General features: G+C 37.2%; 1 protein-coding gene across 1 annotated transcript in view; it reads left to right on the top strand.

Annotated features, from left to right (window-relative positions):
- Positions 1-16,975, top strand: part of lrrk2 (leucine-rich repeat kinase 2) — a 41,660-nt gene that overhangs the window by 414 nt on the left and 24,271 nt on the right. Inside the window, exons 2-19 of the mRNA XM_051099464.1 lie at positions 29-108; positions 1,845-1,942; positions 3,650-3,738; positions 4,649-4,786; positions 6,009-6,143; positions 6,234-6,365; positions 6,456-6,575; positions 6,754-6,923; positions 7,031-7,104; positions 8,113-8,219; positions 8,867-8,996; positions 9,088-9,212; positions 9,345-9,472; positions 12,040-12,184; positions 12,758-12,897; positions 12,972-13,100; positions 13,179-13,349; positions 15,246-15,510. Of these exons, the coding sequence (XP_050955421.1) occupies positions 29-108; positions 1,845-1,942; positions 3,650-3,738; positions 4,649-4,786; positions 6,009-6,143; positions 6,234-6,365; positions 6,456-6,575; positions 6,754-6,923; positions 7,031-7,104; positions 8,113-8,219; positions 8,867-8,996; positions 9,088-9,212; positions 9,345-9,472; positions 12,040-12,184; positions 12,758-12,897; positions 12,972-13,100; positions 13,179-13,349; positions 15,246-15,510 (2,376 nt within the window). The remainder of the gene's footprint in view (positions 1-28; positions 109-1,844; positions 1,943-3,649; positions 3,739-4,648; positions 4,787-6,008; positions 6,144-6,233; positions 6,366-6,455; positions 6,576-6,753; positions 6,924-7,030; positions 7,105-8,112; positions 8,220-8,866; positions 8,997-9,087; positions 9,213-9,344; positions 9,473-12,039; positions 12,185-12,757; positions 12,898-12,971; positions 13,101-13,178; positions 13,350-15,245; positions 15,511-16,975) is intronic.

Here is a 16,975-nt window from a genome sequence, read left to right as displayed (position 1 = left end):
TATAGATTTGTGTTCTTTTGTCTTGCAGTTGAGCTGTTTGCCGATCAAAACGTCCATATGCCTCTGATGCTGGTGCTGTCATCGCATTTCAACAGCAAAGTTCAGCAGGTAGTCAGCATGTTTTGCCTGCACAAATAACCTTTTGCCTGCATTGAATAACATTCTGTAATCATTTAAATGCCCTCTCATGTTCTTCCAAACCATATGACTTTCTTTATACTGTGGAACGGAAAAGGAGATATTTAGAAGAATTTCATGCTGCTCTTTTCCATATAGTGAAAGCAAATAGGGACTGAGATCGTGTGCATGTCATCTGCACAGTTCATGAATTTAAGTCGTAATTCATTAAATACCCCATTTGTACTCGGGCAGTTGCTTAAAACTACAATTTTTGGTTCCCCAAACAAACTTTAAGTGAACAGTTTTAAAAAGAACCTCTTTTGTTGTTGTTTTTGTTTTGATGTGAAGAACATTTTAAATCATCATTAAAATATACATTCTCACCTAAAAACACAAAAACAGAATTATTTATTATAGTGGATATTGGCTGTCTTGCTGTGAGTGAAATACTGCAAACAGATAGAAACAGTGAAATGGTTGGAGTGACCAGAAAGAACTATTGTGTATTTAGGGAAACATCACACAATTCAAATTTCAACTTCTTTCTTCTTCTTTAGACATTGTTCTCTAAATAAAATAAGTACCAGCTGTATACAAAGTGACCAACATTTGGTTTTCAAAGGGTAATATTCAACACTCTGTATATGGAGAGTTCATTTGCAAAAACGGGTAACCCCTTTTTTTATTTATTTATTTTTTTTTTTTTCAGAAATCATTTTTTATTGCACATTCCAGGTAATATCAGTCAAACTGCAGTTGGGTTGTTTTGATTAAGTAATAATTTAAACAAATACAGGTAATTTACAAAATTGAAGTTCATTGAAAGCATGTTTTTTTTTTGTTTTTTTTTTACATATTAAAAGCATGTCAGCAAATTGAAAGTAGCCTTGTCACCTGACCTGAATACAGCGTGCTGATTCGCTAAAATGAACTTATTGGCTTCTGTTCACAAACAAGAAGGGCGCTTTGTCGGCTTCTGCAGTAAAACGTAAACTCGCAATGTCTTGGAAGTGGACAATGCCAGCTTTTTTGACAAAATGTGTTTAGGGTTCGGGTCCCGCTATATTTGGACAATAATGCACAGCAATCAGCTCAGTTTTTTAAAGTGGATTTTTTTTTTTTTTTTTTTTTTGCAAATAAGCTCTTCATATGGAACATATCTCTGGTACTGAATATTGTATGGCCTTGAAAATTAAGATTCCAAAAGAAAAGTTTATTCACAACTAAAATCTAAAATCATATTGTGATATCTTTAATACTTCTTGCGTTGCCGGCATGCAAACTTAGGGAATATAATTTTTATGGCACTCATTTATGTTCAATACAGTTGTTTTCACAGAATGAAACAAGATACATCTCTACTTTCAACATTATTTGTTCTTCAGACACTCCTCTCTAAAAAAAACAAAAAAGACAGCTAAAGTCAACAGATTTTACTAACAGACCTACCAATCTCTGTGTAAAGTTAACATTAACATGCTGCCATGTTTCAAAAGTCATTTTTAACCCCCTGTAATTTGGTGAAAATTGCCATTTTGACCCCCCTCTACAAAATAGTGGATTATTCAGTAAATATTCATCCATGACATTTAATATTTTGGCTTTCATCACTATACATGTCTGTCTTTCTTCAAAAAATAAAAAATAAAATAAGGTTGAGCTGGGGACGTTTTTGAAATTTGGTTGATTTGACATGGAATGACCCTATACTGTTCTCGTCACAGGTAGGCTGGTCTCTGCTGTGTCGTCTGATGGAGATCTGTCCCACCACTCTGGATAGTTTGGCCTGCCCAGTGGAAAATGAGTTTACTGAGGTGCACAAGTAAGTCTCACAGAGTTATTTCTGTAGGTTTGTGTGGGCTCCTGTTTATAATGTATAGTACACTGCACTATTGTATGTTGTAAACTATATATACTGGTTAAGATTCAAAGTGACAAAGTCACCAATATATGTGCATATATATATATATATATATATATATATATGAAGAGTTCAGATGTGCAAAACCAGCTGAAAGCCATCTCGGTCAAAAATTAGACAATGATACTGAGTGAATGCTCCTGACACATATTAAACGTCCATCAAATACTTTTTCTTCAAACTTGTTAAAATACCAGCCTCAGCCGGTATATAAAGGAAAGGAATCGTGAATCAATTCAGCTCAGTTTATTCCTTGGAATTCTGGGCTGGCACATGTTAAACAAATAAGTAAACAAATTTCTGCAAAGTATTCATACACACACACTTGGGCACATGTAATTTAGCTGCTCAATACTGATGGCAGGATTTAATAATCTGGTTGAATTCAGTTATTTTATTATTATACAGTATATAATGTATATAAATAGTTATGTTATTATTGTTATAAATAGTATAGAAATCCATGTGAAATGTTGATATTAAGGATGCTGAAACAACACAAGGATGATGACAGATGGGTCAGCAAAGAGTGGATCTGATAGAAAATGGAAAATATAAACATACAGAAAGAAATGTAAAGAGGTTAATGGAAGAAAGGCAGATATAAAGTGGAAAGTAAAATAGCTAGAAATACTTAGAGAAACCATTTAACAAAATATCCTTCCTCCACAACTGGATTTAACTGTGTTTGGCACTACAAATAATTTAGTAGAAATAAATAATTATTTGTAGATCTGTTTAGAACTTTAGCTGCTGCTTTTTGAAGATGCTGCAGTGCAGTGTATTTATTAATGCATCCAGCCAGTATATTGCAATAAATCAAGTCTCAAAGTTAATGCATGTACCGGATGTTCTACTTAACAACCATGTTACCTAACTTAAATATTTCAGAGGAGGAAGAATGTAGAGCTGATAATATCACCTAAAAGGGAGCTTGTACAAGGAAACAAGGGCTCAGGGCCGAACCCTGTGGCGCACCATAGTGTTATATGGCAGGGGTTTTCGATTCAAATTACAAGATTTCTGTTTCTGTGTTTCCTTCCCAGCAGAGGTCCAAACAATACTTTTTGGGAATATTCATAAATTGGGAAACATTTATAAAAGCAGCAATACTTTGTTAAAAAAGGCTATTTGTATAAACATGACTGAATATTTTTAAGTGTTTAGAGAATATAAGCATTCTAAATCTTTGATTATCTTGTTTCTTTCTTTCTTTTCTTTTCTTTTTTTTTGTTAGGTTTATTTGCTTTCTGGGGCAATATTTGGCCTTTTATAGGGGGTTTAATAACTACTAGTTTGAATGGAATTTGGGAATTTGGGTCTTCTATAGATAAGGAAGAGTCAACAATATTTAACATTGATTTAGAAACTATAGGTTGCACTTTTTTAATTGTTTGGTGATTATAAAATCATGCATAGAAGCAGAACAAGTTTTGAAACTACAAGGAGTTTTGAGAGCCCAGCCTTGTAACTGTGAACAACTGAAGTCAGGTGTTGGTTGTAACTCGTCATGTTGATTCAGCAACTGATTCAGCAACTGTATCTTAAATTCATTACTGCTATCCATGTTCAGCAGGTTTATGGATGTGTTTGCATGTTTGTTTGTAGGCAGATTCTTAAGGTGCTTTCCATGTATCCTAAAGACTCCAAGATGATGATGGTGGGCCTGAGAGCTCTGTCTCTCCTACTTAAGTCAGGTAAGACTTGTTTTTTACATAATGTTTATATGTACTACACTGCCCTCCAAAAGTTTGTAAACACCCCTGCGAAGTGTGGTTTTGGTCGATATCCGCATAAATCCTTATAATTTTTTGGTGCAAATACATTAAAGTAACTTGACATTATCATTGAAGATCAGCAATAATAATTTTTATTTTAATTACATAATAATGGCAATATATACATGTCAAAGTCAGACATGCCCCTTTGCCAGCTGTGATGGCTTGTTACTGGTTTAAACTTGGCCCAGGTTTTTAAAAGGTTTTTGGGTCAGCACACCTTAATAGCTTCAACAATTGATTGCAGATTAAGTTTAGAATACAATGAATTTAGGCCCAGATTATGCAGAGCTGTAATAGCTGCTAATGCTGGATATTTTCATGAATCCAAAATGTACGTTTTTTCTATGTATAAACTCTTTACCTAATAAAATATGTTTTCGTAGTTTGTGTTGTCCCTTATCAGTGCAAAATTATCACAAATTAAAAAGGATTCATGCCAATATTGTCCAAAACCACACTTTTCTAGGAGGGCAGTGTATTTGTGAAGCATTGGTTCCAGAAGCACTTTTCGCATTCATTTCCTTTTCTTAAGGAAACAAAATCATCAACCCTGCTGAACAAAACAGCTAAAACCAGCCTAGGCTGGTTGGCTGGTTTTAGGTAGTCATCCAGCCTGGTCTTAGCTGGTCAGCAGGCTGGTTTTAGAGGGGTTTTGGCCACTTCCTTAGCTAGTCGGGCTGGGAGACCAGCTAAAACCAGCTACTTCCAGCTTAAAAAACAGCTAAGACCAGCCAACCAGCCTTGGCTGGTTTTAGCTGTTTTTTTCAGCAGGAAAAGCCAGCAAGGAAACAATACTGTAAACCTATGTTTGTTGTTTGTGGCTCAGGTGAGATTGCAATGCAGGTTCTGCATGAGGAGGAACAGGATGTGTTTTTCTTGATTCTGGAGGCCATGAGATCATTCAATGACAAAGAAGAGGTTCAACTACAAGGATGTGCTGCTTTACAACTACTGCTGCAAAGAGGTAACAGTGAATTGTTACAAATTCCTGTGCACAATAATAATATAGGGCCCTGCGATTCCCGTGGTGAGGAAAACATGGACGAATTGCACAGTTTTGTCTCCTTCATACTCAAGCACGCATGGCGCTTGTGTTTTCAGCGTCTGCCGCCTCACTATGTGAGGACATGAACGCATAAATTTCATCTCCAAAGCTGCTCTGAGAGTCACTTCACCAGCTTTACACCGTTTCTTTTGATAAAACTTTCGCCACATGCACACAAAAACTTAAAGGTCTTCAATACAACCCGCCAAAATAAAAGTCTGGCTTACTCACCCCCTTGTCATCCAAGACGTTCATGTCTTTCTTTCTTCAGTCTAAGAAATTATGTTTCTTGAGGAAAACATTCACAAATGTTTCTCCATATAGTGGACTTAAATGGTGCCCCCAAGTTTGAACTTTCAAAATGCAGTTTAAATCCGGCTTCAAACGGCTCTAAATGATCCCAGCTGAGGAAGAAGGGTCTTATCTAGCAAAACGATCTGTCATTTTCTAAACAGATTGACAATTTATTTACTTTTTAACCTCAAATGCTCGTCTTGTCTCGTCTCTGCAATGCGCATGCATAGTCTGTGTAATCCGGGTCAATACAGTTAGTGTATGTTGAAAAACTCCTGTCTCGCTTTCTTCTTCAATGTCGAAATTGTCCTACATCGCTGTTTTACCTTTTTTTTGTAAAGGGTGTTTGATCTTCTCTGCATGTTCACACTGGGTCAGTACTTCTGCAGCAAAGTAGGACAATTTTGAAGTTGGAAAAGAAAACAAGATGGGAGTTTTTCAACATACCCTAACTGTAATGACCGTATTGAACCGGAAAACAGTTCACGCAGACTTAGACAAGATGAGCGTATGTGGTTAAAAAGTATATGATTTGTCAATTTGTTTAGAAAATGACAGATTGTTTTGCTAGATAAGACCCTTCTTCCTTGGCTGGGGTCATTTAGAGCCATTTAAAGCTGCATTTAAACTGCATTTTGGAAGTTCAAACTTGGGGGCACCATTGAAGTCCACTATATGGAGAAAAAATCAGGAATGTTTTCCTGAAGAAACATAATTTCTTATCGACTGAAGAAAGACAGACATGAACATCTTGGATGACAAGGGGTGAGTAAATTAAATGTAAATTTTTGTACTGGAAGTGGACTTCTTTTTTAATTTCTGTCTAATTAACCTGTATGATTGTCAGTTTCTGATGCTCACCTGGTGGAGTTCATTGAGAACAAGGATCATGAGGTGATTTTGAATGCGCTCAGACGGTTCATGGACAGTGAGAACATGGTACTGCAAGCTCTGAGGGTCCTCATACCACTGGCTGCTCCAGGTATAGCACCACTACTACAAAATCTAAATGATACTATTAAACTATATTATTACACACTGTATTAAATAAGCTTCTCTTTTTTGAGTCTAGCCAGCAATATTGAGATTCTGATGTCCAAACCTGTTAAATGCTACAGTCTACTGTGTCAGGCTATGGACATGTGGCTCGACTCAGAGGCCATACAGGTGGCCGGTTGCTGTTTGTTACGGAAATTTACATCAGGTGAGCCCAGGACAAAGGTCATGTTGCTGTCATAACTTTTAGAAAGTGGTTTGTTTTTGAATCATGTTATGTTTGTTTGGCATTTAACAGAGAGTTACTATAATATACTGGTGCTGAATGGTGTCCATAAGGTGGCGGTGAAAGCATGTGTCTCCTATCCTGAAAATGCCACAGTGCAGACCGATGCCTTTTCCTGCCTAAGCGCTCTCGGTGAGTCAGTATTATAGACAAAAATGAATATGATACAGTATAGGTTGAGAACCTGGCTCTCCGCTGGACCCCTTAGAGCCCATATTCCATATTTAAGGTGTATCAACAGAGTGCCTTTTTTGGCCTGTGCAAGGCTCTGTACTAATGTTTTTGTTTTGTTTTTTTGTTTGTTTCTCAGCGGAGTGTATTGTACAGAATGAAGGCCTGGACAAAGAGTGGAACGAGGAGGATGAAGCAAAACAGAAAGTTCTGGTAAAGAAAGTAGCCACTCAAGTGGAAGAGATGCTCATATGGAGAGAGGCCTGTTATACCGCTTTAGAGAGACATGCTGACAATGCCACAGTGCAGGTGACACAAGAAATGTTTTAGCATGAAATATGGATAAGATCTTACCATCTCATTCTTTTGCTTTTACTGTACTGGATATTTAACTTTCTCTGTTGTCATCCAATCAGGAAGCTGCGTGTGTTGCCCTAAACAGCTTGCTGCTTCATTGCAACTCATCCAACCATGTGGAACTGGAAGGAAGGTTAGCATTCCTTTATATTTTGCGCTATATTAACATGTGGTTGGTGGCCATACATCCTCTTTTGCCCAGACATGTCCTCTTTTTTGGCCCTAAAAAATGCGTCCAGTCAGGATTTCTAAATAGCCTAAAATATCCAGCATTCTGCTTTTGCTTTCTACAGTCGCCATTTATTGAGTGCATTTTTGTATTGAAGCGCGATGCGAGACTGTTTGCTTTATCCCACTCCCGCTGAATTTTGGGCCATCACAGCCTGCTTACGCAATCATTCTAATATTGAATATAATTTCCCCACATCTGGGAGCTGATATCGTATGCAGAGTATTGAATGTGCGGCTGTTCACTTTCACTTTCAATTTCGCGATCACACGCACTCTGTGTAAAGGGAGCACATCTTACAAGATCAGATATGAGCACATAATTGGCTGAGCATTAAATCCTTCAGCATTATTTGTCAGTCATCTCTCCTTACTCTTGTTTTTTGCAAGGAATTTGGCTGATTTTAAACTGTTGCGAAGGGTTGATTTTCTCCCTTGTGTTAAATGTCGGAAGCCTTTTAGCTGTGTTTATGATCAGTCTGCTCAAAGGTGACTGCAAAATATAGATATACATTCCATAATTTTAGGTATGGAAATGAAATATTTTGAGTTTTGACATGGTCATTGCACTACTTTGGGGCCTTTTAACCTCCCCTCAACACCCCAACACATCCAGCCCCTACATGTCCTCTTTTTTGCAAACTAAAATATGGTCACCCTAATGTTGTCCAAAAGTTGCCTTATAGACCAATATTATTGAAATAAATAAATGACCTCTGTTATGATTTACTGCCTTTAACTGAAAATTGAGTGTTTACTGTTGCCTTTTTGCATTACTGATGCACTGTTTTCTATTTGATACTGTACAGCCCGCTTTGTCACAGTTCTGTGTTGTTAAAAGACGGGTATATGTTAATGAGCTCAGGTTGTGATGTCGTAACTATGGATATTTGGTTTGTTTTCTGTCCCACAGGCCTCCTCTTCATTCTCTCATCATGGCTGCCATGCTTTTGCATTCATCCAGTGTTAAGGTTTTCCAAGCTGCTTCCTGTACACTACGTACACTAATACAGCACCACAGTAAGCTGAGTTAATTCTCTTCAGTAGATATATACTTGAATATAGAGAGAGACTGTGATTGTAATGTCAAACAAGTTGAATGACATGTAAAAATCTTGAATGTAATTTTGATTGTAGTGTATTATTCATTATTCAGTAATATATTTTAAATGCACAAAATTGCCACTTCATCATTAAAAATGTGTAATTACAAATACATTCATATACATGATATGCAAGTTTCAATAGAAATGACATTAAAGTATATTTTATTTTACCAAAAATACTAGTCGGTTCATTTGGCAGTGCACTTATATAGTGCATATAGTGCACCATATTGCAAGACAATAAAAGTAATTATAAAATTACGTATGTGTTTAAGTCTTACTTAAGTGGGTCAGAAAAGCACTCAGCTAATTGGATTTAATATAAATGGAAACTATACATTGAATACATTTTTATTTAATTTCAGTTAACATACAGCATTTGAAAACATTATATTCAGTTCACACTTAATTTTGAAACTATAGAAGTTCTATTAATAGTGTATTATTCCCCTAGTAAGTGGGGAATAATAAAAAAGTATGCTCTGTTTTCACTACATAGCAAAAAAAAGGATTTTCTTGCTTAGTATTTGTGTGTTGTTTTTGTGTGTGTTTGTACTTCAGGTAGGATGCGGGCTCTGCTGCTGTCACATGGCATTCATGTCAACATTGTGGTTCTCATGCGGAAACATGAAAGCTCTAGCGCCGTGTGTGAAAGTGCCTGCAAACTGCTTCACATCCTCTTCCAGGGAGCGTAAGCACACACAACTCCCACATCTGACCACTTATGTGATGTATGACAGACAAAAACATACAGCTGGAATCATAATTTCATATCATTCCAGGAGGGCCAGTCTAGATGACGCGATCCTAATTCTCGGTCAGATCCTGATTGCTCTAAAGACACATAACTTCATTCCTGAAGTTCAGCTGGAGGGTCTCCGAGCGAGTTTAGTCCTTCTAAACCCAGGTTGAATGCCTGTCTGCTTCTTGTTTTTAGTGTCATATTTACTCAACCTCATATTGTCATATTGTTTGTGTGTGTGTGAACTACAATGCCTACATACATAATGTCTGATTCTGTGTCTTGTTGTGCATGCAGACAGGAGTTTAAGAGAACATGGCACCTCGGTGGCGGATCCTGACACGGTGGATGTGTCCCTGCGGGTGCTGAAGAACCAGTGTGTACTAGAGGGAGCCCACACTGTCTATCTAGAGGCACTTAATAGGGTAAATACTTTGTTTCTTACAAGCTAAAATAGTACTGTCAGGATTTACTCAAGACAGTGAAGAATTAGCGCTGAAAAGGCGTGGATACAGTTACGTTTACACCTAGTTGCAAAATTTATGGGAGGACAGTATTAAAATGAATGACGCACAAATTGTGCTTGTCAAATTACTGGTATTTGTGCCATTATTTAACTTTTAAAAAAATCATGTCTTAAGGGGTGATGAACTGAGAAACTAAAATTGCCTTGATCTTTTGACTTATAAGTGGTCATCGTACGTTAAAAACATCCTGTAATTTTCAGAACTCAAAACTTTGTCATTAGTCTGAAAAACGACTTATATTGAAGGCAGTCTGTCAAAACGACAGCTTTTGGAATGCTGTCCTCTATGATGTAACGGGTAGATAAGCACCGCCTCCGCAGAAGAAGATTGACATCACTGGCTTTTTAGCCCCGCCCACCGATTCACGCATAGTGTTTACCAGAGCATGCAGGTCTGTGCAGAAACCAAATGATAAAGACGCTCTGCAGTGGCCATTTGTGGAAAAAATAGTCTTCGCGTTGCATTTCCTTTCTTCTGATCCCAATGTTAGGAAAGATTGGATGAACTTTATTTTTGATGAAGTTCCAGACCACGTCAGTAAGAACTTGGTCCTTTTTGAACTTTTTTACCGTGGATCCGTTTACAATTACCCATAGCATCAGCAACGTAGCACTCATTCCCTTTACTAGGGAACACTTTACTCATGGTCAATATTGCTTTATTTATGTGTTTTAAACCTAAATCACCATCTATGAGGATTGTATGTACACTGTTAATAGCCAATCATAGCAGTGGGCGTTTACTTCCGAGTCTACATTTTGCCACACCTTTTCAAGCAGAGTGTTCTGTTGAGGGGGTTTAAAGCAGGACAGAAAATAGCCTATTACTTCTAAATTATGTTTTTTTATTGTTGTTGTTGTTGTGTTTTTTTATGTAAAATTCTTGATAACAAAATTCTTTGACCTCAGAGAACAGTACAAAATAAAAAAACAAATGCAATTCATTACCCCTTTAAAGCTTGTGCTAATTTGCGCTGCCCTTGGTAGTTCAAAAAGGGCTTTGTAAAAGTAATCCACATGAATCTAGCAAATTAATCAGAGTCTTCTGAAGTGACGTGATTACTGTATGTGATGAACAGATTTAATTTAGTTTATAATATACTTGAACACACACATATATAGAGCAGATCAAATATGGTATACAGAAGATATGCTTACTTGACCGACTAGAACCACGTATAGTTAAACTGCAGTTTATGGATTACTTATACAGTGTCTTTAAAAAATTGAAGCGTGAAAGTTTTGGTGGTTGGACTTTAAAATTAAAAACATCTTCATTTCTGTTAGATGCTAAATTAGCGAAAAACTGGTGTGGGTATGAAGCGTAACTGATGACAGCATTTTCAGTGTCTGTCATGAACTATTCCTTTTCATTTTTTCCAGTTGCTAACAAGCATTGTTCAATACTGAAGCCACATTTTCAAAACTGTTCATACAGACTGCATTACCAACATGTATCTCGGTTGCAACAGTTGATCTCATCTCCAAAACAACAAAACACTAAATATAGGTCTCAAAATAAGCTTGTTTCACCACAACACTGGCAACAGTTCTCGTTTAGAAAACATATATTTAATTCATAACACACAGTTGAGAAAAAAATAAAATAAAAAAATGATTAAATAGTGCAGTAGTGGAGTCCCAGCTGCTCCAGGAGGCCATTCTGTGTGAAGCTCTTTGTGTTTCTCACTCAATCCGAAGACATACAGGACAGGTGAATTGGAGACTGTGAGTGTGAATATGAATGTTTGTCATCCCTGTGATGGACTGGCCAAAAATAGGACATCTGACTTGGCTTTCAGCTGAAATTGCAGTTAGTTGTGTTTGGAATACTTACTATTCAATTTCATAATAAATATTCTGCTATAATTTTCAGTATATTTCAATATACAATTAGCCATCATTCTGATTTGAATGTGCTTTTATCAGTTTTGAAAGCAGTGTGTTAGCATTTAAAAAATGTGCTGAAAATGTATAGTGTTTTGCAGCTTGTGGAGTATGACAAAAGTGTTCATGGATTTTGAGAATTGTGGTCATTTGCTTCTGAAAGCACTGAAAAATGATTCACAGTTTGTTTAGCATAGACTTCTGTTTCACTAAATGTGTGAACAGTTTTGAAAATGTATTGAAGTATTGAACAGTGCTTGTTAGCAATTGAAAAAAAAAAAAACCCTGTAATATATTATTTTAATGTACAGTACTTAGACAAAAAAGCTTAAGGTTTTAAACCATTTCAGATGCCTCTCCTCATAGATTCCATAGCATTTCATTGAGTTTTGGGTTTTAAAAAAAAGTTTAGTTTTTAGTGGTAGTCAACATGTCTATAGTAATGTTGCATATTGACTTGAATTTGCATTGGACCCGTAACATTCCTTTTAGGATAGAACCGGACTTTAATCAGGTGGTTTTAGTTTAAAATTAAGTACTGTGATTGTGGTGAGTGTTTTATTTGTTATCTATGTTTAGTTTATCAGTAGTGTGGAGATTCAGGAGTGTGGACTCGGTGTACTCTCAGCATTAGCTGACTCTTCTGGAGCGGTTGACCTAATGTGCCAGCAGGGGGCGATAGATACGGTTCTTCATACGCTGCAGATGTTTCCACAGGGACGTGGTGAGTTCATTTACCTCTCCATACCTGGAGATATCCAGCTTCTGCTTCTAATCCAAGCCAGACTTTTGAATGTGGACAACGATGTCTGGTCCACATTGCTACTTAGTCTGGCCAAAAAACACTCACACAGAACACATTTGTGGGTCCCATTGTGTTGCTTTTCCATTGTTTTTCTGTGTAAACATGCACTAGATGGACATGTTCGACAGTTATGCTCACGTGTCTGGCATTTTTCAGCAAATTCTTGCGCATGAAACAGCACTTAAAAACACAGTGCTCAATTTAAAGAATGTTCTAATAAAAAAAAAGAGTTTTTCCGGGCTTTTTCCTTTCTGTAGTTGTTCCATATTACTGACGTATTTTGTGTTGTAGGATAGTCAAGGATTGAATTTCAAGCATTTAACCAAAAACCCATTCAAAAACCCCATTGACTTCAGGATGATGGAACTGAAAGTGCTAAAAATAAGAATTACGTAATACATACTTGAAATATGTCATCCCTGCAGCACTCTATTGGGTATGTAAACATTTAAGCACAGCCGTATATTAACAGAAAATCATCACCCTTTGTAGATGTTCACTACTGGGGCCTTAGTCTTCTGTTTCACCTCATCTCTAAGAAGAAGCTCTCTCGTATGATGGTGCCTGTACTGGCATCGGTTTTGGTGAGCTCAATACGGCAGCACAAAGAGGATACAGTCATGCTTCTAAAGGTAGTTCACTACAGTTATTACCAATGTTTTTTTGCTTTGTTTTTGTTTCTAACAATGTGTGTTTTGGTTATTAGGGATTTCAAGTGGTGTGGAAGTTGTTGGACACCTGCTCAAGTGCTGCAGCATGGCTGCAGAAAGAAGCCTTCGAGAAAGACATCTTCCAGATCCTGCGGGAAAACATGGCAGACCAGTGCCGAGATCCAGTAAGAAAATAGAACCAGTATGTCTTAAACTCAAACATGCAAGATGCCCTGATAAATCCTACATTTGTTCCACTTTAGCTGCAGGGAATGAGTTGCCTGTGCCTGTCTAAGATGGTGGCGGACAGTGAGATCATGTATGCGCTGTTGGAGAGAGCGTGCGAAGACGGTGACGTGGACATGGCAGAATGTCTCATCCAACTGGGCGCTGACATCAACAAGAAAACAAAAAGCGATTCGCTCATATATCAGGTGTGATATTTGAACCTTAATTCATTACCTCTTAAAGCAATAGTTCACCCAAAAATGAAAATTAGCCCATAATTTACTCAGCCATTCTAGATATGCCTTATTATATTAAAGAGTTATATTGAAGGGGTCATGACATGAGGAATCAAATTTGCCTTGGCATATAAGAGGTCTTTGTTTTTAAAGGGGTCCTATTATGCTCTTTTTACAAAGTCTTGATTTTGTTTTGGAGGTGTAAAAGAACATGCTTTCATGCTTGGTGGTTTGAAAAACACATTATTTGTCACATAATTTACATTATTACTATACCTTTCTCCCAGCCTGGCTCGATGGCTCGATTAGTTCTGGGTTTAATGAAGGCCCGCCTTCAGAAAAACTAAATGTGTTGTGATTGGTTAGCTGTCCCACTGCGTTGTGATTGGCGAACAGCTTAGACTGTGTTTCAGTACTGACACGCCCCTTGTGAAAGTAGCAAGTTCTGTGTACAGCTGTTATTAGATTAAAGTGATTCTTACGTTTTAAATATGGATATTTTTCTTATAAAAACACATTGATTCGCTACAGAGGCCTTTATTGACCCCCCCGGAGCCGTGTGAGGCACTTTTTATTATGGTTCTAAAGCTTGGGAGTGCCAGGATTTTTAATATAACTCTGATTGCATTCAACTGAATGAAAGAAGTCATATACACCTAGGATGCATGGAGGGTGAATAAATAATACACTGCAGTAGTGTTGGATCCTATCGTCAGCCTGCCAGATCACTGATACATGATATTATCATGCTAATTTAATTAATTATTTATATATTTAGTTTCATTGCCCGAGACCAGCTCCAGCATAAGGCTAAAAGCAGCCTAACATTATCAAAGAACATCATCACTAATTAGCCTAGCCTATTCTAGTGCAAGTTTATGCATTTTAAAAAACACTCGCGTTATAAGTAAAGCTATGAATAAATCTCTTACTACACACTGCACACGTCTGCGGCGCGTTACGGCCACTCTAGTCAATGCTTGTGTTTATACCTGCCGTGCTGTGTCTCATTGTAGCGTCTCTCTACACTGCATCGCTAAAGTTAGGTTAATCCCCCGCCTTGTCCCTACACACCCCCCAACCATTCGAATTTCCGTAGGTGGGATTTATTTTAATGATATTCCAATGAACCGTAATGTGACATCATATCATGTGGAAAACAAACGCTGTAGTGCAAACGAGTCGTTCATTGTAGTTCTTGAAAAGGGATTTTTTTTTAAACGAAATATCTCCCTTTGGAGTGGACTTTAAGATTTGTAACTTTGTAGATCTTTTTTATGCCTGAACATGCACACCACACACTGGCTAAAATTCCAAAAGTGAACCCCTTTAAAACATTGTGCATGTTTCATAGCTTTAAATGTCCTCCTCATTATAAACAAAGCATTTATTTAAACAAGCTCTAAAAACAGCTTGTTTTGTTGAAAGATGAAGCTGTACTAGATCACAAACAATAAGTAAATTATTTCATAATGTCTGGAAATTACTTTTTTTATGTTATCAAAACACTCACATGCAGTAGCGAGGGGGCGGGGCATTGGTACTGTTTCCTATGCAGTCATTACAGTGGCCAATTCCTGACATTAAAGGACCCGCCCCTTAAAACAGGACATTTCAGATAGAGGGTCAGAATGAGGGTTGAAGAATAATAATTTTTCCACCTATTTATTTGTTTCTTTTGTGCAAAAAAAAAAAATTAAAAATAAACCTCAGGGAACATATTAAAATAATAATAATAAAAAAAAATCCATGTCACGATCCCTTTAAATAATAACCTGGCTCCTTTCTTTCAGTAAAGCCTGACTAATATATGACAACATTTTGTTCATTTCTAGCAGTGAAGGACGTGTTGTTGTGTTTGTGCAGGTTTGTGATCGAGGGGCTCCTTTGGCTTTGCTGGAACTGCTGGTTTCTGCAGGTGTTCATGAGCAGCAGTTACGTGGAGCTCTGAGCGTGTGTATCAGGAGGGGCGATGACCCTGCGGTCACCCTCCTGCTCACCCGTCTGGGGCTGGACCACACCAACAATGCCCTGTGCCTTGGGAGCTTCCGCCTTGGACAAATGAAGGCGATGTGGCTCAGTGCTCTGCTCTCTGAGCGCAAGACTCAGTCTCCAGTCAACAAGAAGAAGAGTGAGCCTGTTCACATGATCTGGCAACTGTCATAATTTGACATACATGTTCTGGAGCCATGACCACTTTTACTTCAGTCTGGCTTTGTTTCCTCTGTAACAATTTCAGAAATAGAGAGACCCTGAACTAAAGAAGTTTTAAGAATAAAAAATATAGCTACAAGCAGCAATTAAGGGGCCAAGCACAACAAAGCATGAGTGTCAGACCAACTGCAACAATGAGTAATTAAAGCCATTTTAGGATGGTTTTAGTCAGGTTAGTTAGGTGATAATGGCACACAGAAAGTTTGATGTAAATATTTCAAAGCTTTGCAGAGATACAGCCTCAGATGCAGTTTGGCATTGAGTCTTAAATTTGTTGCGGCACTATACAAAAATGGTTTTGTCTATTGACACAAAATCCATAAATTTTTGTCAGCACAATCTAAAGAGGATTTGACTCGATTTTGGTAAAAATTGGACAAACGGTCCAGGAGTTCGAAAAAGTAGGTTTTCAACATAAATCAAAATGGCAAACAGGAAAATTGGTATCTATGTTCTCGGCACAACCCAAAGATTATTTTAAGACAAGTTTAATATGCATTACATTTGATTGCATTGCAATAGGCTAATGCAGTCAAAAGTTATTTGCATTTTTGGCATCATTCCAACAAATTTGTTGATGCGATAAGCAATAACCATTTTGTATATTGACACGAAAACCTAAACTTTTTGCCAGCATGGTCTGAAGATGATCTGAGTCGAATTTGGTCAAAATTGGACCAACATTCTAGGAGGAGTTAAAAAAAATTATGTTTTCAACATAAATTAAAATGGCAGACAAGAAGTTCATCTTACTATGGCAAAATTGGTATCTGTGTTCTCAGTATGAGCCAAAAAATACATTGAGAATACAAAGAATGCATCACTTCCATTACAATAGGCCAATTTAATCAAATGTTATTAGCGTTTTTTTAAAATTCCTTTATAACTTTTAGAAAAAGTCTAAAATGGCTGAAAAATTGCTCCACCGAATCTAAAGAGATCAGTTTTGTGATTTTTGGCCAAGCCATTCAGAAGTTATAAGCAAAAATAGCCATTTCTTATATCTCCTGACCACTAGGTGGCACTGCACTGAAACTGTGCAGGTAGCCTCAGATCATGGTTGTTATAACCCACACCAAGTGTGGTCTCAATACGACAAGCCGTTGCACAGATATAGCCTCACATTCATTTTTTGTTGTGCTTTTTGTCAAATTTGTACGTGGGTTATTCGAAAATGCTTTGACTAATCAACTTGAATTCCATAACTTTTTGCCAGCATGGTCTGAAGATGATCTGAGCAAATTTTGGTGAAAATCAAACAAACAGTCTAGGCAAGTTTTAAAAAGTAGGTTTTTCATACTTTTAAAAATACCTAACTTTGGGGATTTGTGGGTAATTTGCTATTGTTAATGATGAGACTGTCCTCAATCAGTGTGACATAT

This window comes from Labeo rohita, chromosome 25 (genome assembly GCF_022985175.1).
Source record: "Labeo rohita strain BAU-BD-2019 chromosome 25, IGBB_LRoh.1.0, whole genome shotgun sequence".
Classification (NCBI taxonomy): Eukaryota; Metazoa; Chordata; class Actinopteri; order Cypriniformes; family Cyprinidae; genus Labeo; species Labeo rohita.
The sequence above is the reverse complement of the archived record's forward strand: the minus strand, read 5'-3'. Positions and strand labels throughout refer to the sequence as shown.